General features: G+C 39.3%; 1 protein-coding gene across 3 annotated transcripts in view; it reads left to right on the top strand.

Moving 5' to 3' along the window:
• TAF1B (TATA-box binding protein associated factor, RNA polymerase I subunit B) overlaps positions 1-23,660 on the top strand; it is a 66,921-nt gene that overhangs the window by 14,305 nt on the left and 28,956 nt on the right. For all 3 annotated transcript variants that reach the window (XM_025867725.2, XM_073896983.1, XM_073896981.1), the window contains exons 6-8: positions 2,835-2,988; positions 7,948-8,104; positions 13,994-14,093. In XM_025867725.2, coding sequence (XP_025723510.1) covers positions 2,835-2,988; positions 7,948-8,104; positions 13,994-14,093 — 411 coding nt within the window. The remainder of the gene's footprint in view (positions 1-2,834; positions 2,989-7,947; positions 8,105-13,993; positions 14,094-23,660) is intronic.

Consider the following 23,660-nt stretch of genomic DNA (forward strand, 5'->3'; position numbering starts at 1 on the left):
CTATCTCTGAAGCTAATAATACACTATATGTTAACTAATTGAATTTAAATTAAAAAAAGAATTGAAAAAAAAAGAAGCTAAGTCTTCTCAAATATTCAGTAATTTCTTCATGCTTTGAATGTGACTGCACCAAGAATAGTAAGAGGCCTGCATCTGAATCCTGGCTCCACTACTGTGACTTGTGTGATCTTGGGTGAGATAAATTACTTAAAACTTCCAGAAAAAATGAACAAGCAATTATTATAAATCAGGGTACGGTAAGGGAGATAGAAAATGGTGTGGCTGGAAAGGGTGCTATTTGTGATGTGTTCAGGGAAGCCCTCCCCTCCCTGATCAGGAATCTTAGGTAAGAGTAAGCCATGAGGGATATCTGGGGGAAGAAATGCAGAATTTCAGGCCTCACCCAGACCTACTGAATTAGAATCTGCATTTTTAACACAGTTCCTAGGCGCTTCCTATGCACACTAAAGTTTGAGAAGCCCTCTTCCAGATAAGACGTGGTGGCTGGGACAAGGTGGTAGCAATGGAAATGATAAGTGCTAGGATTCTAGATAAACTTTGGATAGGGTCATCAGAATTTCCTGATGGGTTGGATGTAGGGTGTGAGAGAAAGAGGAGTCATCAAGGATGACTTAAGTTTGGGGCCTGATACAACAGGTGGAACCGGAAGATCTATAGTTCCATTTTGGACACATTAAGCTTGAGACAGCTGGTAGATATCTACGAGGAAATTCCAAGTACTTAGATTTATAGGTCTTCAATTCAGGAGAGAGGACTATGTTAGAGATAAAAATTTCAATGTTGTTAATGTACATTATAATCATCACATCTTAAATGCCATTGTTTGGAAGATACACCATTATTTTAAACATCCCCAAGAAAGAAAATAATGCTGCAAATCAAACTGTGACATGCCATTGGTTGTAAGATACACCCTGATGTCAGGGATACTAAAATATGGGGAAAAGGCAGTGCATTTTAGAGTCGAAAACAACGTTGAAGGTAGTGTTTAAAACCACAAGACCAGATGACATCACTGAGGAGTGAAGACAAGGGGACCAAGGGCTGAGCTCTGGGCCACTGTCGGATGAAGGTGTCTGGGATAAAAGTAGAACCTACAAAGAACTCTGAGGAGCAACTGGTAAATTAGGAGGAGGCCTGGAGAGCGAGAGGGCGTTCTGGAGTCCAAGGAGCAAAATGTCTCAAGAGGAGGGGAGTGATCAGCTGGAAAATGCTGCTGCCTGGTCAGGAAGAAAAAGGGCTAAAAGTGGATGAGTAGAACAGTGGAGTCACAAGTTTGGTTAGAATGAGGTGTAAGATAGACTGGGAAGAGAGAAATTGGAGACAGTGAGTCTGGATAACTCTTCCAAGGCATATTGCTGCGAAGAAGCACATAGAAATTATATTGTAGCTGGAGTCAAGGAAAGTGTTTCTTTTTTTAAGTGGATAAATGATAGCATATTTGTGTACTGATAGAAATAATACAGGAGAGAAGAGATTCTCAATGCGGAGAGGGAAAATAGAAATGAGGGATAATCTTTGAGTAGAAAGGGTGGGATTGGGTGCCCAGAGGGAGAAACTGGCTTTTTTTTTTTTTTAAGATTTTATTTATTTATTAGAGAGAGAGAGCATGCACAAGTGGTGGGGAGGGGCAGAGGGAGAGGGAGAAGCAGGCTGTCCACTGAGCAAGGAGCCCGACGCCGGGCTTGATCCCAGGACCCTGAGATCATGACCTGAGCCAAAGGTAGTTGCTTAACCGACTGAGCCACCCAGGCACCCCGAAACTGGCTTTTTAGATGGCAGCTTGGATAGTCCACCAGAAGAATCAAACAGAGAGTAGAGTATGTGGTCAACTTCCTGGTAGATGGTTGTCTGCATAAGCTTGTGGACATTTTCTTCTGTGATTCCTTCAAATTTCTCAATGAGTCCATGCTTGTCTGCCAGTTTTATGGTGTACCTTGTCTCATATGCTTACCTGTAGAGAGGGGAAGTACTTGACAGATGACACAAGCATCTTATCCCTGATTTTTTTTTTTTTTTTTTTTTTTTTGCTTTATTCTCTTGTGAGTTTCCTTAACATTAGTCTTACCTCCTCTTGTTAAGATTGAGTTTCTTGGTCTGCGTGGCTGATAATGTGGCTTTTTAACTGTGATTAGTTTCCCCAAGGTTATGTCAGCTAATGAGGCCTTTAGGTAGCCAGCCAGCTGACCTTTCTTAGGAACACTCTGACCACCATTTCAACAATACATACGTGAAAAATTAAACAATGGTATCAGTTAGTATATCCCTGTCAGTTAAGTGTTATAAATGTAAAGTGCCACAAGAGTTCAGGAAATCAAGAACTCACTGAAGAAGAGTTGGTTGGAAAGACTGCATGATAGAGTAAATAACGAGTTGGAGAGAAAGAGAAGAAAGGCTAGTCTGGGCAGGAGAAATGGAATTAACAAAGATACAAAGCAAAAATTCCCAGGTAGGCTCAGTGAAGAGAAGCCAGCATTGTGCAGGAGTCATTATTGATGTTTTTATTGGTGTGGCCACTAGGGCTACAAGAGAGATGTTAGTTAGAGGGAGAAGGAAGCCTGATGTGTCTGCTGGCAGCCTGTTCCCTTGCTCACCCTTGTCTGTAGCCTTTCTCCAGAAGTGTTCCAGGAACAGCTGGGGAGCATGTTGTGGAGGTAAAAGTCTTTTAGTTTTAGGAACATGGCAGATGGTTGCAGTTCTCTAGAGTAGTTTACTTTTTGGTGTTTCAGATGGGCAGGACTTGGAAGCTCATGGAAATCAATTGCATTTTAAATTCCAATGTAATAATTTTATCTGTGATATTTTGCAAATAGGTATTAGAAGATAACCCAAGTCATTCAGACTGGGATAGTGAGCCTGACCTGCTGAGTGACTTTAGCTGCCGTTCTTTTGTTGAAAGTGGAACAGACTCTCAGCCTGATGGCTGCCCTCAGAAGCCTTTCCCCATCAGCAAAGCATCACAATCAGGTAAAAATGAGAATCAGACTATCTGGAATTTTAAAGCTGATAATGTGCCTTAAAAATAGTTTAGTCTAATCTTTTCATATTCCAAGAAAAGGAACTTGGCCTAGGAAGAAAGAATGATTTGCTAAATCATTAGGCTACGAGAAAGGTAAATTAAATGAAATCTTAGTGCAATTTTTAAAAAGGTACATTGTTTCTACATGAGTATTTTTGTGTGATTTTTAAAGGAACTTAAATAATACGTGGATCCAGAGAGAAGGAAGCCAGCTCAACAGAGATCATAGATATGTGGGCTCAGAATTTTCAAAGAAAAGTTGCAATAGAGAGATGATAGATCTTGGCCATATGGTCAAGTAGGTAAGAGTCAAAGACGATGTGTCCGATTTCTAAGTGTAGACTGAAGCAAAACTTACCGTATCATGTGTATGTGTGTGAGTTTTACTCTCTGATTTAATTCCATAATCTAAAATAGGTAAGGAGTATGTTTAAGGTAACAGATGTAGACCTTCTCAAAGTATTTATTCATGATTTTTGTGGTTTCCACACTATATATATATATATATATATATATATTTTTTTTTTTTTTTTTTTTTTTTTTAAAAACAACATGATGGAAAACAGACCTCAAAGAACAGACCAGGCTCTTATTATAGATTACTAGAATCTTGATGTGTGCTGACAGAGTTCTTTGGGAAATAGCTTCCAAACCGTCTGGTGTTAGGGATTGTGGAAATCTGGATTGTGTGGTTATATAAAATTTTCAACAAAACATTTTTTGTATGGACTGCTGCTTTGCAAGCCTCTTGCCCTCCAAAGAGTAAAAATTCCTTTTATCAGTATATCCGCATTACTTGCTGGACTGCACAGTGACACAGATATCAGATAAGTTACTTTCTGTGTCCAAAGAAAGAAAGAAGTTAGGATCATAGAATAATTGGGCAGCAGTGAATCTCTGGAGTTTCTGGCTCCATGCTTTCAGGCAGGCCTGAACTCAAATTGTCCCAGACAACTAGGACTCTCAAATCATCCAGGCCTTTTAGAGCACCATGATTGTTTACCTATGTTAAGAGTTTTTGTTTGTATGTTTGTTTTTTAGTAAGTGATGATCCTTACAGCTTTATTTTAGTTTTTACATTTAAAGTAACTACGAATATAACCTTTATTTCAAAATTCTAAAATACAAATAGTCACAAAGAAAAAATCACCAGTTATTGTGCCATCCAAAAATAACCACATTGCTGTGGTAGATCATTCCAGAAAGTTTTTTTATTCATGTATATATAGAGAGAGGGAAAGAGTTTTATTATTTGTTTTTACAAAAATGTGTGCTATTCTTTACACTTTTAATCAAAATCCTACGTGCATTCACAAACTAATGATGTAATGTATGGTGATTAACATAACAATAAAAATACTAGAAAAAAATCCTACGTGCATGTAATTTAAAAATATTTATAAAGCTTGTTTGGAAGAGTTATAGTCCCTTGTTCCCCTAAGTGTGCTATTCCTAAGAGGCATTCATTTTCAGCTCTTCTGCAACTTCCATAGCTCCATATCATATGCTTCTAGTACTACATCTTGATTTCTGCTTTTGGACATTAGCTATTAAATTCCCACTATAAAAGATGAAGTCTTGGCTGTTTCACACATTCCTCACTGCCCCTCTCCCCATGTAGTCACCAGCACACAATTGTGCATTTCTTTTTCTTTTTCTTCCCAATATAATTATAATTTTTTACTAGCCCAATATTTAATGTGAGCCATATAGCTTACTATGATTACATTTCTATACAATATTTTTGTTTTCCCAGAGTTGATAATTGCCTTGTTATTTAGTTTTCTATTTTATTACTAATCTATAATTTATTAGTAGTATATCTCCACATTTCCTCCCAGTTCTGAAAATCTCTCAATTTCTTAGATATTCTACCAATTTCATATTCTGGAAAAAATCTTTATGGAACTTCTGACCTACTCTAATCTACAAGGGTATATCTCTAAACCTATGACCCAGCTATCTTTGGGATCTCTTTACCAACATCCTGAAGATTTTCTTATCCCTCTTTTGTTAAATTCCTTATTTCCTTGACTGTGTTTCATCATTTCCTGGTTTACTCCACCATTTTTGTAGTGCATCTTTTCTTATTTTACTGAGGATATTGTTATGATATTGATAATATTCCCCCTTGACTTGATCCTTTTGTTCTCTGCTTTTTGTATTAGAGGGTTTCTTCAAATGTTAATGAGCCTATTATGGCTAGTCTTCTTAAGAATGGAGACTAAAAAATTGAGTGAAAGCCTTCTACCCAGGGAGAGTTTTGTCAGTTGTGCTGTGCATGATCTCTCTGGATTATTTTCTTAGCAAGCCTCCAGCATTATCGTCTTTAAATCTTTTCCACCTGAGCTGATAGGATTTTCAAGAGAAATCTCTTTGAGTCATCTGTTTGGAGGGTGTAATCCTGGCTGTTCTAGGAACTAGGTGGGTAGAAGGCCTGAGGGGTGTGTGGGGGTTGGCGGCTGTCTCAGTACTCAATATGTACACTTTCACTTAATCTTCCTGTTTTTAATAATATACCCTATTCTCAACTGTGTATATGATTGATGTGCCCTATTCTAGAGACCCTTTGTTTTACTCTCTCCAGAGGAGAAACTTCCAATTTTCTGCCCAGATTAGGAAGTGGGGGGCAGGCATTTGCTGCACAGAGTTGGGGCAGGAGCCTGAGTATCTGACTGCTTCTCAATCAACTTTCGGGCAATTTCTCTTGTGTTAGACCTACTTTCACGCAATTTCCAGGATTTAACCAGTTCTGGAGCTTTCTTTAGGGGTCCCCAGGGGAAAGTTACATTGGTTTATAGTTTTCCCTTCTGCTAGCTTTGAATCCAGCTTTCTCAACACTGCTAAGGCAGTAATTACCTGTACATATGCTTTCTGGCTTTTAAAATTTTATTGCTGTTGTCTCCTCCATGTTGTTAGTTCTTGAGTTTATATCTATCTTAAAAATTCCTGTGTAATTGTTGTAGTGCAACAGAGCAGAGGCTACTGTGTGTCTTCAATCTGCCATCTTCACTGGAAGCCTCTATATGTTGGAGAGCCTCTCTCTATTTTATATATATATACACACATATATTAACATAATACTTTATTGAAATCTATATATATATAGATTGGTAGGCTCAATAATTTGCATCTCTAATAGGTTCTCAGGTGATGCTAATACACCTGGTATAGGGACTATACTTTGAGAACCACCGACTTAAGCATTGAGTGAGTTGGTATGTAGTATTCCATTGTGTAGAGTTATTTAATTAAATTTCTACTGTCACTTTGGTTGTTTTAAATTTGTTTCATATTATAAACAGTACTGCCACAACATGCCTTGACCCTGAATCTTTGCATATTTTATTTATTTATTTAAAATATTTTATTTTATTTATTCGTCGGAGAGAGAGAGCATAAGCAGGGGGAGCGGCAGGCAGAGGGAGAAGCAGGCTCCCTGCTGAGCAGAGAGCCCGATGCGGAACTCGATCCCAGGATCCTGGGATCATGACCTGAGCCAGGGGCAGATGTTTAACCGACTGAGCCACCCAGGCGCCCCCTCTTTGCACGTTTTAAAAATCTTTTCACTCTGGTGAAAATCTTGAACTGCTAGCCTCTTTGTCACCAAATATTTATTGGGTTCCTCCTTTGTGCTAGAGCCTGCTTGGGGCCCTGGGGACACAGTGATGAGCAAGGTTGTCTGCCTTCAAGGTGCTTAGATTGTTGTAGGAGGAGCTGGACAGTAAGTGCAAACATTTATTAAGAAGTTCAGTTATCGATAAATGCTCTGAAGAAAGGATTTATAGGATTTGGAAAGAGGAATTTTGAGAAATAATTTGGAGAGTTTTGTCCAAGAAAGCATGGAGTCTCTTGAGGTCATTCTTAGTCCTGCTTTCTACTTATCCTACTTCTGGCTTTAAATACCAGCTACATCCTGATGACTCAGAAATTTCTATCTCTAGGTTCTTTTCTGAACTACAGATTTTTTTTTTAACTATAGATTTTTATATTCAACTACCTACTTACCATTTCCATTTGTACAGTTAATAGGATCTTACATTTAACACATGCCATTCTAAAACCTTGATTTCTTTCATCAAACCTGCTCTTTTGCTTTCTCCCTTGTCTCAGTAAGTGGCATTTTCATTCTCCTGGTTGCTCAGGCCCAAACTCTCAGGATCACACTTGCCTTCTCTTTTTCTCTCATATTTCACATCCAGTCCACCAGCAAATTCTTCTGACCCTGGCTTCAAAATATGTCCAGAGTCCAGCCACTTCTCACCACCTGCACTGCCACCACTCCAGTCCAAGCGTGTGTCGTTGCTGTCCTTAATGGTGGTGGTCTGTGTCCACTCTGGCCCTCCTATAGCTCCATTCTTCCTGTAGCAGCCAGAGAGAGCTTTTTAAAAATACAAATGAAATCAGGTTGTTCCTCTGTTTAAAACTCTCCAGAAACTTCTTATAATATCCCGAATAAAATCCAAAGTACAAAACATGACTTACAAAGTCCTGTGTACTCTCCTAGCTAGTGTTTTGGAGAGCCTCTCAGACCTTTAAAGGGACATGTGGGTTGGGGCCTGCATCAAAGCAGTTATATACTTTTTGCTTTGCTTTGTAATTGTTTATTCTTGTATTTATTTGAAAAATTGTTCCTATTCACTATAAGAAATTCAAGCATTCTAAAAATCCCTCTTTAGAATCTCAGCCCATCCCACTCCCATAAAGAACCAATGAGTACGTTTTTAGTCAATTTCCTCTAAGCCGTCATTGCACTTTATTGCCAAATTGTTCTTTTAAAGATTGTATCAATTATAACTTGATTTTAAGATATTGAAAATGCTTCTTTGGATTCTTCTTGTTGTTTTGCTTCTTTTGTTGTCCAAACAGTTACCTGCACTTAAAAAAATTCTTCATTATCCCCTAAGAAACAGCATCCATCTGTTCTGGATCTCTCGATGGAGTTGAATATTCACTGCGAAAGGAGAAGGGAATTGTGAAGATGACAGTGCCAAGGACACTTGCTTTCTGCTACCTGTCATTACTATGGCAGAGAGAAACAATTACTCTTTCAGATCTTTTGAGGTAAGCTCGACCTCTCGTATAATGATGTCTTTGCTGATTATCTGTGTGAACTAAGGGACAACGTTTGGATATCTTGAATTTTACAAGGAGGCTTAAATTGAGGGAGAGACAGGAAGGATTGGGTAGCCTGAGTTCTAGTTCTGAAATGTAATCTTCTTCTGGCTGGTAACTCATCTCCTTGGTTTCCTTATTTATATAGTGCAATAATGCTATTTACCTTACACAGGGTATTGGAAAATTAATTATCTAATGTGAGTAAAATGCTCTAAAGATGAAAAGTGACACTGAAGTACCTTAGTGGTAGTATGAAGTGTTTTGCATTTTTCTAAGAGAGAAGATGAACAGATGACCTTCATATTGGCAAATGGTTACTAGTAGCTCCATAGTAGCTTTTACATTGGTGTCGGTAAAAGTTAGAATATAGGTTCTCTGTATTTATAAGATAAACTGAAAACAGAACTCTTAGAAAAACCTGTTAGTAGATGGTCGGTATTTATGTTTTTTCAAGATAATTTACAGTGTTTTATAGTTAATGAGTTAATTAGGGCACTGTGTATAAGACTTTCTCATTAAATAGAGGATGTGCCAAAATCATTAGTGTGTTCATATTTCCCTTGCTTTATATGTATTCTAAATAATAACATTTGGGTTTAGTCAGTGTTTGGAGTGATTTTAAGAGCACAGATTTGGAACCGGACTCCTGGGTTTGAATCCTAGCTGTGCCACTTATATGTGACCTTGAGTAAATTATTTAATTTCTCTTTGCCTCTGTTTCATCCTTGGTGAAATGGAGCTGATAATAACATCTACCTCACAGAGTTGTAACTACTTCCAGTAATTACTACTGCATGAAAAGCACTCAGGACAGTGCCTAGCACATAATAACTCAATGCTAGTTATGATTGTTTTGTTTTCTTCATCATCATCATCATCATCATCATCAGTACTAGGCCCTTTGATTAAATAAAATGCCTCCAGTAAATGATGATAGTGCCTTTGAATTTGGCCACGTCAACCAAATAACAAGGCTTTTCTCAGAGATGATTAATTCTGCATGCAGATAGTCCATTATTCAGGGAATTTTACTGTTAAAAACCTCACCTTGCTCTGTATGCCTTCATTGGGTGATCTCATCTTCTCCCAAGGCTTTAATTACCATCTATATGTTGATGATGATGCCCAAATTTATTTCTGCAGCCCAGACTTGTCTAGTGAGGGTCAGACCCATATATTCATACATATAACTGCCTGTTGGACACTACTTGGGTGTCTTTATGATATCTCAAAATCAGCATGATGAAAAGAAGTCCATCTTTCATCATCTTTCTCCTTAATCCAGCTCCTTCTCCAGTGTTTTCTTTCCTCTGTAAATATCACACACTCCGTTTCTTCCTATCCAGAAACTTAAGATTCATCCTTGACTCTTTCCTCTCTCTAGAGCTACAGTCAGTCATTACATCCTGTCAATTATACTTCCAAAACAACCCTTGAAACCATTTTTCTCGCCATTCCCTCTATATCTTCACCTGGATTACTTAGCAACCTCCCAAGCGGGCCCTGTGCCGACAGTCTTGTGCCTCTCCTATACATTTTCCTTTCCATACCACAGGAGTCTTACAGAAACAACAATCAAATCATGTCACTAGAGCTGGGTAGAGGGGCTGTCTAACTACCCACGGCAATCTGTAAGGGAGTAACGAGACTCCTAGAAACCTAACAAGATGGAGAAAATGATGTTCACCTGTAATTCTTCTTAGGGAGAATATTAGATGTGGTTGGAAGGATAGGGGTAAGATCCTACACATTTGTCTTTCTCCCTCTCCCTTTCTGTTCCTCCTTCTTCCTCTTTCCTCCCCTCCCTTAAAGGAGAATTTTGAAGTGCCTTCAAGGAGAATGGATCTAATTAGCTGGAGGGCTTTTGTTTTGCTCTGTGGGATACACATTTGGGAACTGAGCCTAAGTGCTTGGAGCAACAGGAAAGGGGGCTGTTACCACTGATCCACTTTATTTTTCTCAGACACGGAGCTCTAAGACACAGGTTCTCAAAGTGTGGTTCCCTGACCAGCAGCATCAGCATCACCTAGGAACTTAGGAGTATGTAAATTCTAACCAGATTCTAACCCATTCTAACCTGAATCAGAAACTTTGGGGGTAGGGCCTGGTAACTCTTTTAATAAGCCATCCAGGGGATTCTTATGGATGCTAATGTTTGAGAACTACCACCGAACTGGGAAAAAGTATTTTAAAAACACTGGCGTGAAGGAAACACATTATTAGTCTGGCCCCAGTACCCCTATATCTTATACTCATCCTGCATATCATTCCCCAGGTTAAATTCTTTAGCAGTACCCATAGTCCTTAGGATAAATTCATAACTCAAAGTAGCCTTTAATTAACCCTGTCTGGGGATCTAGGTGGCTCGGTTGGTTGAGCAACCGGCTCTTGATTTCGGCTCCCCATGTCATGATCTCAGGGTCATGGGATTGAGCCCTGTGTCAGGTCTGTCCTCAGTGGGGAGTCTGCTTGGGATTCTCTCTCTCCCTTTGCCCTTCCTCCTGCTTGATCACTCTCTTTCTTAAATAAATTTTCTTTAAAGATTTTATTTATTTGAGAGAGAGAGAGAGCACAAGTAGGGGGAGAGGCAGAAGGAGAGGGAGAAGCAGGCTCCCCGCTGAGCAGGGGGCCCGATTCGGGGATCAATCCCAGGACCCTGGGATCATGACCTGAGCCGAAGGCAGACGCTTAACCGACTGAGCTACCCACGCGCCCCTCAAATAAATAAATCTTTAAAAGAATAAAAATAAGGAACCCTGCCTACCTAGTGATAGCAACAATAATAAATAAGAATAGTCAACGTGTATTCATTCCACAAATATTTATTGAATACCGACTAGATGCAGGTATTTTTCTAGAGTCTAGACCCTTGAATCACAGTTGTGAACCACAGAGAACAAGGTCCTGCTCTCGTAAAGTTCAAGACTAAAGGAGGAAACAGACAAGCATTTCAATAAATAATGATTAAACGGTGAAGTGCTATGCAGAAGACTGGCATCAAGTGATGGCTCCTTTAGACTGGTCATTAGGGAGGCCTCACTGAGGGGCTCTTTGAATGGAAGTCGAGCCGGCAGGTGAGTATCAGCAGTACTAGCGCTCCAAGTGGAAGGAGGCTGCTAGTGTCAAGCCCCCAAGCAAGAGCAAGGTCTGTCTGTGATCAAGGAGCAGAGGAGGCTCATGCAACAGGAGTAAGAATTTGAAGGAGCAGGAGGAGGGTGAGGACAGAGAGACAATAAGCAGGGGCCAGGTACAGGTCTTTGTGAGCCAGGCTAGTTTGGATTTTTTTTTTTAATTGAGGTATAATTCATATATGGTAAAATTCACCCTTTTAAATGTGCAATTTAGTGGTTTTCAGGATATTTACAAGGTTGTGCAACCATCACCTCTATTTTCAGAGCATAATCATCACTACCGAAGGAAACCCAATATTCATTAGGAATTTGGCTTTTGAGTGTGATAGTAAGCCCCTGGAAGATTTTAGCAGGGAAGACATTCTCTGACCATTCAAGCAGCTATAAGAAAAATGGATTCTAGGGAGGCAAGGGTGAAAGAAGAGAGCCCAGGTGGTCTTTTGCTATATTTCTGGCAAGACATAGTGGTTTGGAGTAGGATGGTGGCAAGTGAAATGGAACAAGGTGAATGGGCTCTGGGTATGTTTTGCAGGTAGACACGACCTAACGCCAGTGCAGTACTTCTTAAATTATCTGTGATGAACCAATTTGTTAAATTTCCAATCTATCACAGATTGAAACTTCTGAAAAATACAACAAAATTATAAATAGAGACTCTGTTTTCAGGGGACATGGCCAGGCAGGGCATATGGGATGCTTTTAGTCTATGGCAAATCCTCTGTCAACTTCCTGGATTGATTCAGAGACTCATCTGATGATACTTGACAAAATGAAATTGATCATTCAGAGCTTTGATTCAATAGCTATCTTTTGGAAAAGTATATATTTTTCTAAAAGGAAATTTTTTAAAAACCCACCAAACTTGAAAAGAGATTACAAGCAGCACTATTATAAGTGGTAAAAATTGTTAAAACCCCAGATGGCCAAGACCTTCTCTGCTTTCCCTGGTCAGGTTTCTCATTCCTTCCTCTGCTCCTACAGCGCTGTGCATGTGCCTCTGTGGGGCACTGCGGCACTGTCTTTACTGACGCACCCACAGGCTGTCTGCCTGTCCTGCTAGGGCCATGGTGGGGGCTTTTCATGTTTTATTGACTCTGAACTAATCCTCACACAGGGCTGGCATATGTGTATTATCATATGGGGGCAATGACTATGTAAATTTTGAATATATTAACATCATAGAGTACTACATAGTTATAAAATGATAAGCATGCAATACATCCTGTATATGAAATAATATTAAACCAAGAATGTAGCTCTGAAATAATATGAATACTGATTACAATGCACACATACTTTTATGTAAATGAAAGAAATGAATAAAAGTCTAAATGAGGATGGTTTTCCCTCTAGCGCTGTTCTAAGGAAGCCTGCTTTATTGTTAAACTTCAACCAACACCATTTTTACATAAAATTTACTTTAATTCTCAACTTTCAGTAGACTAAAATAAAGAAATCACATTTTTAATTTGAAATTAAAGTTGAATCAATATTCGTTCACACACAGAAAGCTAGAAGTTAGATGTCAGTTTAGCTGTAAGAATAACAAAGATTTTAATGCAAAACATTTGTATACTAACTTATTCCTGTCTTTATCTTATTTTCCTTAACCATTTTCATATTTTAAAACTCTAATAGATAAGGGTCCCTCAGTGGCTCAGTTGGTTGTGTCTGCCTTCGGCTCAGGTCATGATCCTGGAGTCCTGAGATCGAGTCCCACGCCTGGCTCTCTGCTCATTGAGGAGCCCGCTCCCTCTCGCTCTGTTCCTCCCCCCTGCTCGTGTTCTCTTTCTCTCTGTCAAATAAATAAATAAAATCTTTTAAAAAAATCTAATATATATATATATATGGCCTAGGTTGCAATACCCCCATTCCTCACTCTGTGTTCTTCCCTGCTTTATTATTCTCCTTGCCATCTTTACCCACTTAACATACTATAGATTTCATTCATTTGTTTTGTTTGCCATCTCTTTTCATGAGAACATAAAACTCCTTGGGAACAAGAATATTTTCCTATTTTGTTCATTGCTGTATGCCCACAGCCTCAAATAGTGCTGGGTTTTAGTACTTGATAAATTTCTGTGACTTAATGAATGAATTGTAAATAAATATATATGTGTATTTATTTATATATATGTGCTATTTTCTCCAAACTCAATTTACTCAAAATATTTGATCAGCTGCTATGTACTGGACGTTGGGATGGAGTGGTAAGCAAATGGGCACGGTCCCCTCCCTGAATTATCTCTAGGGGCAGGCATCTCCTGTGCACTCTTGGAGGGACTGAGGACAGGCGGGTAGACAAGGGAGGTGTTCTAAAAAGGAAAATGGACCCAGGGAGGTCTCCTCAAGAGAGTGATTTAGAAGAGCAGATGCTCATCATGTGAGGGGAGCTAGGCATAGAAGGATGCTGTGTCTGCAAGCCAGGTGGTGAACTGACAAATAAGACACATACTTCATAGAAATGTTTCATCTCGTTAGTCAGAAACTTAAGGTATCATTAGATAATTGGCTAAACGTTTTCTCCACACATGGGTGTAGAGAATAACTGATCTTTGCAGATTTATCCTCCTTAAAAACATGTGGGAGATGCAACGTGCTCAACTGGTTCTCACCTGGTCTTTGAAACACAGCTTCAGCTCGTTTGTCCCACTTTGCTAAATCAGTACGTACTCTTATTGACACTTTCTTTTCGAAAATACAGATTCGTTGAAGAGGGCCATATTCCTTACATAAATGCTTTTCAGCATTTTCCAGAAGAGATGAAATTATATGGGCGTGACAAAGGAATCTTTGCTATAGAGGCAAGTTACTTTCTTTTTTACTTTGTAGTCCCTAGTAAGATGCAAACGTGGTATGGTGATTTGTATTCCTTTCCTGACTTATTATTTGGTGTTGGGGGTTTTTAAAAATGGCATCTAGTTTTTGTTCTGCCCGTATGTAGAACATTAGTCATAATTTAATGAGGAATGGGATTATTATTTTTTATTTCCCTCATGTGGTCTCTTCTAATCCTTTAGGTTCTCCTGAACATACAGCTATGGTGTGAGGTGTGTGCACTGTCAATAGGTGTTTGGTTGAGACTAAACTTTAGAAGTTTTCTATAGAGACCTTTAGGTAATTTCAAATTTTTTAAAAATGTTTTTTGTTATTTGCATACTATATTGCTTTTGAGAAAAGAGAAGAAAGTTATTCTCTTGTTTCAAGAGGTGCTATTTTAAGTCCTTTGCTTCTTGGTCTTTTTCTAGATCTGTTTTGATGTCTCCAATGGAAGGGCTTCTGTCCTTTAATTACGAGTCCTTATCACTATGTGTAGTGCTCAAAGATTATCTTCTCTTTGTTCTTCATCGGAAGGTTTTCAGTATGCTAAATAGTAACATTAAATATTATCCTGCTTGCCCACTTAAGGATTTATTTTTATAGGCCCTCCTAACCTTCACAGCCTTAAATTATTTGTGGTTTGATTCAAGAGACATTTGTGACCCCTACCAAACCTCTGCATAAGTGTGGTTCACTGTCATCCCAGTTGTACGTATGAGCAGACACCTCAGGGAGACCGAATGAACGCCAAGGCCATACGGTTGGTGGCCCCAGACTTGGAGCCTTTTATTCCTTGTATCATCCTTGGCTCTCTCTGCCTGCCATTCTGCCCTCCTTTTTACACTATTTCTTCTAAATGCCTAAATCGGTGCTGTGAAAAAATATTCTTGAAGCATTGAGCCAGAAGTGATGGATGATTGGCAATGCAGACAAACAAGCTTGCAACATTCCGTAACCTTTTACATCTGCATTGAATTTAGAGTATTGGCCTCGGGCGCCTGGGTGGCTCAGTTGGTTGGGCGACTGCCTTTGGCTCAGGTCATGATCCAGGAGTCCCTGGATCGAGTCCCGCATCGGGCTCCCTGCTTGGCGGAGAGTCTGCTTCTCCCTCTGACCCTCCCCCTCTCATGTGCTCTCTCTCTCTCATTCTGTCTCAAATAAATAAATAAAAATCTTTTAGAGTATTGGCCTCTATAAATGATTTGTAGGGAACTTTAGATTTTTAAGCCAGAAATGGCTCTACCTTCAGAATATCTCGTGCAGGAGCCGTTCCTATGAATTTAGAGAGAGGAAGCAAGTTTGGAGGGGGGTCCCCAGGGCTGCTTCCTCGTCGTCACCATTTAGCGCACAGCCAGGAGAGCTGACAGGACAGCTCCACGTGCGCTTGTACTCGGGCAGCACAGAGAAGGGGGGATAGATGCAGCTACCACTTAACCTGGAAAAAACAAAGAAATAATAATAATAATAATAGTGGTAGTGCTTATTCTGTACCAGGCCCTGTTTTACATATTTTATAAACTCTTTTATTATTCATATCAACCCTATGAAGTATGTATTATTATTATTTTTTAAGATTTTATTTATTTATTTGAGAGAGAGAGAGAGACAGATGGTGACAGAGATAGCAAGAGAGCACAAGGCTGGGAAGAGGGAGAGGGAGGGGGAGAATCAGGCTCCCCACGGAGCAGAGAGCCCAATGTGGGGCTCGATCCCAGGACTCTGGGATCATGACTTGAACTGAAGGCAGACGCTTAACTGACCGAGCCACCCAGGCGCCCCCGTATTATTATTATGCTTATACTACGGATGATGAAACTGAGACACAGAGAGATTAGGTAACTTGCCCAGTATCCTCACTCTGAACATAGTCCAGCATGGCTGAGGCAGCCTTAGTTTGGAGGGAGACAAAAAAAGTGGAACCATACTAAGCAGTAAGGGTGGGGTGAGGGGTGGGGCAGGGACAGCAGGGGCAGGAAGTGGAAGTAAGTTATTGAGGCAATATAGAAGCTCCGGACGTGGCGGGGGGGGGGTGCGGGGGAGGCGCGCCTGGGTGGCTCGGTCAGCTAAGCTTCCGACTCTTGATCTTAGCTCAGCTCTTGATCTCAGGGTTGTGAGTTCGATCCCCTCATTGGGCTCCGGACTGGTTACCAAAACCAAGAGGTGGCCCTGTGATAGACATGGCAACCAGAACTGGAAGGCTGGGGATAGAGGATCCAGCTGGAGGATGGTCCAGGCTAGAAGTGACAGTGTGGGTACATGTGTCCTGGCATGAAGCACAGGCTAGGTAGCCAGAATAGGCTTCCTGAAAGATGGGTCTTTATGAAAATTTTCTTAGCTTAGGCAGGTTGTGATCATTTATTTATTTATTTATTTTTAAAGATTTTATTTATTTGTTTGAGAGAGAGAGAATGAGAGATAGCACGAGAGGGAAGAGGGTCAGAGGGAGAAGCAGACTCCTGCTCAGCAGGGAGCCCGAAGTGGGACTCAATCCCGGGACTCCAGGATCATGACCTGAGCTGAAGGCAGTCGCTTAACCAACTGAGCCACCCAGGCGCCCTGATCATTTATTTTTAATTTTAATTTTTAAAAATTTTAAATTTGAGTAGTTGACGTACAATGTTACATTAGTTTCAGGTGTACAACAGAGTGATTCGGCGTGTCTCTACGTTTGCGCTGTTCTCGCCACCAGTGTAGCTGCCATCTGTCACCATACAGTGTCACCGACCAGAGTCCCGATGCTGTACAGCTTATTCCGGTGACTTAGTCGTTCCGTAACTGGAGGGTTGCAATGATTTATTTAAAGGACTAGGGACACAGAGGACACATCCTGTTTTTCTAGTCAGCACTCCAGACCCCAAATAATTTTTCAGAGATGTGGTGGAATAGCTGAACTTGAGTAAAGTCAGGGAGATATTTACAAAGTACAAGGTGCCCCTACCACCTCAGGAGCCCTGTTTGCCTCTAGGAAAAGAAAAACACAAGTTTTTAGTTTCAGAATTAGCCTGCATTCGAGGTTGATTAGTTTTTCATCTTTTTAAATAGCATCCTGTGCTCAATGAGACACGTCTGGATTTCATGGGTATGCCTCGGACAATACTGATGCTACCCTAAAACTGTCCCATAGAAGGGGTTTTTTCTTAATAATTGCTTTGAGAATCTGTATAATTCACTAATTAGTAGTATCAAATTTAGCTGCTAAAAAATTGTTCATGGCTAGACATTTAGTTCAATAATTCTTGGTGTGTGTCTTTACAGTTAAGTATTTCTAGAGGGACCAGTGGAACTCAGTTATCATTTTTGCATTAATCTCTCCAGTGTAGTCTTGGCTAACAAAAAATTCTCTCTCTTTCCTCTCTTTCCCTCCCTTACCCTCCCTTCCCATCCTCCTTTCCTTCTCTTCTCTCTTAGCTTCCAGTCCGGTCTGTATCTTATGTTCTAACCGCCTGGGCTTTAGCCTGATTTCTCAGAACCATTCACGACTCAAGTTATATTGATCATTTTTGCTTGGTTTAGGTTATTTGTACTTTTTGCTGGTGCCCAAACTTACTTATATTTAACTCCCAAGCCAAATTATAAGCTTCTAGGGATAAACACCAGAATCTTTTACATGGAATCATGGAATATTAAAGCTGAGGGAAATTTAAACATGCCTTAGTCCACATTTCTTAGTTTTTCAGTAAGGAAACAGGCTTAGGAAAAAAATGATTTGGGAATAGGTAAACCTCTACCTCATTAGGGTTTTCTTGAGGATTATTTGAGATAATATCTTCAAAATACAGGTATATCATAGACATTGAAATGGACATTCCTTCCAGGTCCCAGGATGGAAAAGCTTTTCTTCTAAGGAAAAGATTAAGAGTTATCCTCAAACTACTCAGGGGAAAAAAATGTATCATTTTTGGAAATTAAAATTTTCATTTTAAAGCTCTGTTATAAACAAAACAAAAAACCTATGCATGTGCCCATTTCTGAGTTTGCTACAGGGAGGTGCCAGGAAGTTCATGGATATGACTCTTGCTTTTTATTACAGTGTTTTATAATTTTGGTTACCATAAATTCAGCTTCTTGCAAAGGATATTGCTCCCTGGGCTGAGTTTATATGCTTGGGAGTAATTACTAACCAGTAATTTCCTTTTGAATTAAGAAATTTGGTTTCACTTTATACTCAAATAGACACTCAAATTTCACTCTATAAAATAATTATTTTTAAAAATATATACCTTGTCCATTCAGATAGTAATAGATCCCATTATTGCCACATGTTGAAATGACTACAGGAGTGACTTATAGTGCACAGAACCAAGGGACTGCTACAGTCATAGCCAGTGTGGCTTATGTTTCCCAGAAGCCTAGCTCAAGCCTTTAGCCAAGATTGGCTTTGCCCGCCTATAGGCAGTGTGGGAAGGAGTGCCTGCAGTTATAGCCACATTTATTTCTGGTGGTGATTCGGGGTTTCAGCCTGAAATATTATGTTCTCACTATGGTATCAGATCTAGACTGTTCTCTGCCCCTCCTAAATTTTTGTAATTTGAGACTTAAATTTTATAAATTAAGAAACAAAATTCATTATTTTACATTTACTTGCATGTTTTATTTATGCTCTGAAACCATTCAAATACTAATTTTTACTCATCCTATCAGTTACTGAGAGAGGTGTGTTGAAATCTCCAGTGTCCTAGGATTACAACTTTTTCTTTCATGTTCTGTTGGTTTTTGCTTCACGTATTTTGGAGCTTAGGTGCATAATAATTGGGATATTTTGTCTTCTTGATGAACTGACTCTTCTTACTATGTAATGTCCTTTTCTGCCCTCCAGTAATATTTGTTTTCATATCTACCTTGTTCAATGTTAATTTAAAAAAAAAGTTTGCCTAATATACCTTTTGGAAATCTTTTATTTTTAACCTGTGTCTTTATATTTAAAGTGGCTTCCTGGTAGACAGTTTGTAGTTGTCTTGATTTTTTTTTTATTTATGCAGTCTGATATTCTCTGCCTTAGAATTACATGTCTGACCATTGACATCTAATGTAATTATAAATCCTGCTGTTATTTGTTTCATCTAGTCTTTATTCTGTTTTTCTTCTTTTCCCACCTTCTTTTGCATTGACTTTTTTTTTTAATGAATCTGTTTTATCTCCATTATTGATATATTAACTATAGCTCTGGATTTTTTTTGTGAGATTGTTCTAGAATTTATAACATTCATCTTTAACTTACCACAGTCTACCTCAAGTACTAGTATACCAGTACATGTATAATGTAGGACCCTTGCAACAGTATACTTTCATTTCCCTGCTTCCATCTTCTAGTGTCAAACATTTTACTTTTTTTTTTTTACAATTTATTTGTTTTTTATTTGAGAGAGAAAGACAGAGAGCTCGAGGAGGGGGGGGCAGAGGGAAAGGGAGAGAGAGAATCCCAAGCAGACTCCCCACTGAGCATGGCACGGATGCCAGGCTCCATCTCACAACCCTGAGACCATGACCTGAGCCAAAATCAAGAGTCGGACGCTTAACCGACTGAGCCACCCAGGTGCCCCTCAAACATTTTACTTTTATCTGTTATAATTTTCACAAAGCATTGGATTATTTTTGCTTTAAAAATTCATTTATCGTTTTAAAAAATAAAAATGGGTAAAATGATTTTATATTTACCTACATATTTGCTATTTCTGGCACTCTTCTTGTCTAAAAAAGTCCTTTAACATTTCTTACAGTACAGATCCGTTGGCAGTGAATTCTTTTCTTGGTCTAAAAAAGTCTTTATTTGCCCTCATTTTTTTTTTTAAGATTTTTTATTTATTTGAGAGAGCAAGAGCGTGGGCATGAGCAGGGGAGAGGGGCAGAGGGAGAGGGAGAAGCTGACTCCCCGCTGAGCAGGGAGCTGGACTTGGGGCTCAATCCCAGCACCTTGGGATCACGACCTGACCCGAAGGCAGACACTTAACCTACTGAGCCACCCAGGCACCCCTTGCCCTCGTTTTTGAAAAGACATTTTCACTAGTACAGAAATCTGGGTTTGTACTTAATTTCTTTCAGGACTTTAAAGATGTTTCATTTTCTATAGGCCTGCCTGGTTTCTTTCTTTCTTTTCCCCCCAGCTTTATTGAAGTATAATGGACAAAACGGTAAGATATTTAAAGTGTACACCATGGTGATTTGCTCTGTGGGTAGCTCGTGAAGGGATTCCCCCATTGAGTTAACTAACACATCCATCACCTCAAATAGTTGTCTTTTTGTGTGTGTGTGAAGTCATTTAAATTCTACCTTCCTAGCAGATTTCAATTATATAATACGATGTTATCAACTATAGTCACCGTGTTTTACATTGGATCCTCAGACCTTACTTATCTTACAGCTGAATGTTTGTACCCTTTTACCGACCTCTCCCAGTTCTGCCAACCCCCAGCCCCTGGCAAGCGCTTTTCTACTCATTGTTTCTGAGTTTGACAGGGTTTTTGTTTTTGTTTCTTAAGATTCGACATATAAGTGATACCATGAAGTATTTGTCTTTCTCTAGATTATCCAATTTAGCTTAATGCTTTCAAGCTCCATCCATGTTGTCACAAATGGGAAGATTTCCTTCTTTCTTGTGGCTGAATAATGTTACATTGTGTGTGGGTGTGTGTGTCTCCTACCTTCTCTATCCATTCATCTGTGGATGGACACCTAGGTTATCTAACTCTTGTAGGAGTTTTATGGTTTCAGGTCTTAAATTTAAGTCCTTAATCCATTTTGAGTTGATTTTTGTATATGGTGTTAAATAGTGGTCCAATTTCATACTTTCACCTGTGGATGTCCAGTTTTCCCAGCACCATTTATTGAAGACACTATCCTTTCCCCAAGTATATTTTTGGTTCCTTTGTTGTAAATTAATTCATAAATGCGTGGATTTATTTCTGGGCTCTCTGTTCTGTTCCTTTGATCTACGTGTCTGTTTTTATGCCAATACCATACTGTTTTGATTACTATAGCTTTGTTATATAGCTTGAAATCAGAAAGTGTGATGCCCTCAGCTTTGTTCTTCTTTCTTTCTTTCTTTCTTTTTTTTTTAAGATTTTATTTATTTGACAGAGAGAGAGAGACAGCGAGAGAGGGAACGCAAGCAGGGGGAGTGGGAGAGGGAGAAGCAGGCTTCCCTCAGAGCAGGGAGCCAGATGTGGGACTCGATCCCAGGACCCTGGGATCATGACCTGAGCCGAAGGCAGATGCTCAATGACTGAGCCACCCAGGCACCCCTTTGTTCTTCTTTCTTAAGATTGTTTTTGCCTGTTTGGGGTCTTGTATGATTCCACACAAATTTTAGGGATTTTTTTCTATTTCTGTGAAGAATGCTATTGGAATTTTGATAGGAATTGCATTGAATCTCTAGATTGCTTTGGATAATATGGACATTTTAACAGTAGTAATCCTTCTGATCCACATGCACAGAATATCTTTCCATTTACTTGTGTCTTCAATTTCTTTTATCGGTGTCTTATAGTTTTCAGTGTGCAGATCTTTTACCTCCTTTGTTAAATTTATTCCTAGGTATTTTATTCTTTTTTTTTTTTAAGATTTTATTTATTTATTTGAGAGAGTGAGAGTGAGAGAGGGCACAAGCGGGGTGGAGAGGGAGAAGCAGGCTCCCCTCAGAGCAGGACCCTGGGATCACAATCTGAGCTGAAGGCAGACACTTAACCAACTGAGCCACCCAGGTGCCCCTTATTCTTTTTGATGCAATTGTAAATGGGATTGTTTTCTTAATTTCTCTTTCTGATAGTTTTCTGTTAGTGTATAGAAACACCACTGATTTTCATATATTGATTTTGTATCCTGCAATTTCCTGAATTTCTTTCCTAGTTCTAATAGTTTTTTGATGGAGTCTTTAGGGTTTTCTATATGTAATACCATGTCATGTCATCTGCAAACAGAGACAGTTTTACTTCTTCCTTTCTGATTTGATGCATTTTATTTCTTTTTCCTGCCTAATTGTTCTAGCTAGGACTTCTAATACTATCTGAAATAAAAGTGGTGAGAGTAGGCATCCTTGTCTTGTTCCTGATCTTTGAGGAAAAGTTTTTAGCTTTTCATCATTGAGTACACTGTTAGCTGTGGGCTTGTCTGATATAGGCCTGCCCGATTTCTGATTCTTATCTTTTCTATTCTGTCAGTCTTATCTTTTCTATTCTCTATGTAATGTGTCTTTTTTCCTCCAGCTGCTTTTAAAATTTTTCTTTTTATCACTGTTTCTCATCAGTTGGATTGCGATGTGCCTTGGCATGGTTTTCTTTATGTTTCTTCTGCTTGGGGTTCATTGACCTCAGATCTGTGGATGTACAGTTTTCATCAAATTTGGAAATTTTTCATTCATTATTTCTTCAAATATTTTTTTCTGTCCTCCCCTTGATTTTTTTTCTGGGATACCAGTTACATGTTACACCATTTGATAGTGCCCACAGCTCACTAAGGCTTCGGCGGTTTTTGTTTGTTTTTTATATCTTCTTTTTCAGTATGTTTTGTTTTGGACAGTCTCTATAGTCATGTCTTCAGTTTCACTGATTTTTACTTTTTGAATGTCTAATCCGCTGTTAAACCCAGTAAGTGTGTTTCTTATTTCACATCCTGTGCTTTTCATTTCCAGAAGTTTCATTTTAGTTTTATTTTTTCCATTTCCCTCATTATGTTTGTTTTCTTTTACATTCTTGAGCATATTGACCATATTTATAACAGATGTTTTAAGGTTCTTGTCTAATATATTCTATTGTCTCTGTTATTGCTGGGTATGTTTCTATTGATTGGTTTATCTCTTGATTATGTGTCACATTTTCCTGCTTCTCTTCATGCCTGGTAATTTTTGATTGGATACAGACATTGTGAATTTTACGTTGTTGAATACTGGATTTTTGTTCTGGTGTATAATTAGGTAGTATGGAGATCAGTTTGATCCTGTAGAAGCTTGGTTTTAAGCTTTTTCATTGCTGGTCCAGGGCCTTTGTTCTAACTTATCTTTGCTACTATGGCATGTTCCCTCAGAAGGCTCTATCTGGTGCCCCCAATGTTGTGCAGTCTTTCCACTGCAGCTGGTGCCTTGTATGAGCTCTGGGAATTGTTTGGATTCATTGGGAAAGAATCCAGTGATTTTTTTTCCCCCCTTGGCCTTAGGTTTTTCCTCACACAGCATGAATCAGTACTGAGTCAAAGACTTGAGAGGACCTCTTTGCAGATCTCCAGAGTTCTCTCTGTGTATGGTTTTATCTTTGCTGGTACTCTGCCTGCAAAGTGTAGCCACCTCAGCTTTCAGGAGCTCCAATCTCTGTCTCCTCAACTTGGCAAGACCACAACGCTCCATTTCACTCTCTGGCTCCCTGCACTGCAGCCTGGAAACTGCCTCCAAGCAGTAAACTAGGCCATTTATTTCTCTTCTTTCAGGGATTATAGTCCTATGTTGTCCATTGCCTGAAACTGTTGTCCACTGCCTGAAACTGTTATTTCATGTATTTTTCCACTTCTGTGTTTATGGTGGGACGTCAGTTTCCACTGTATTTAATCCTTGATGGGCAGAAATGGAA

The sequence above is a fragment of the Callorhinus ursinus genome, unplaced genomic scaffold (assembly GCF_003265705.2).
Source record: "Callorhinus ursinus isolate GAN/ISIS: 27379988/994484 unplaced genomic scaffold, GSC_fseal_2.0 scaffold10, whole genome shotgun sequence".
NCBI classification, from domain to species: domain Eukaryota; kingdom Metazoa; phylum Chordata; class Mammalia; order Carnivora; family Otariidae; genus Callorhinus; species Callorhinus ursinus.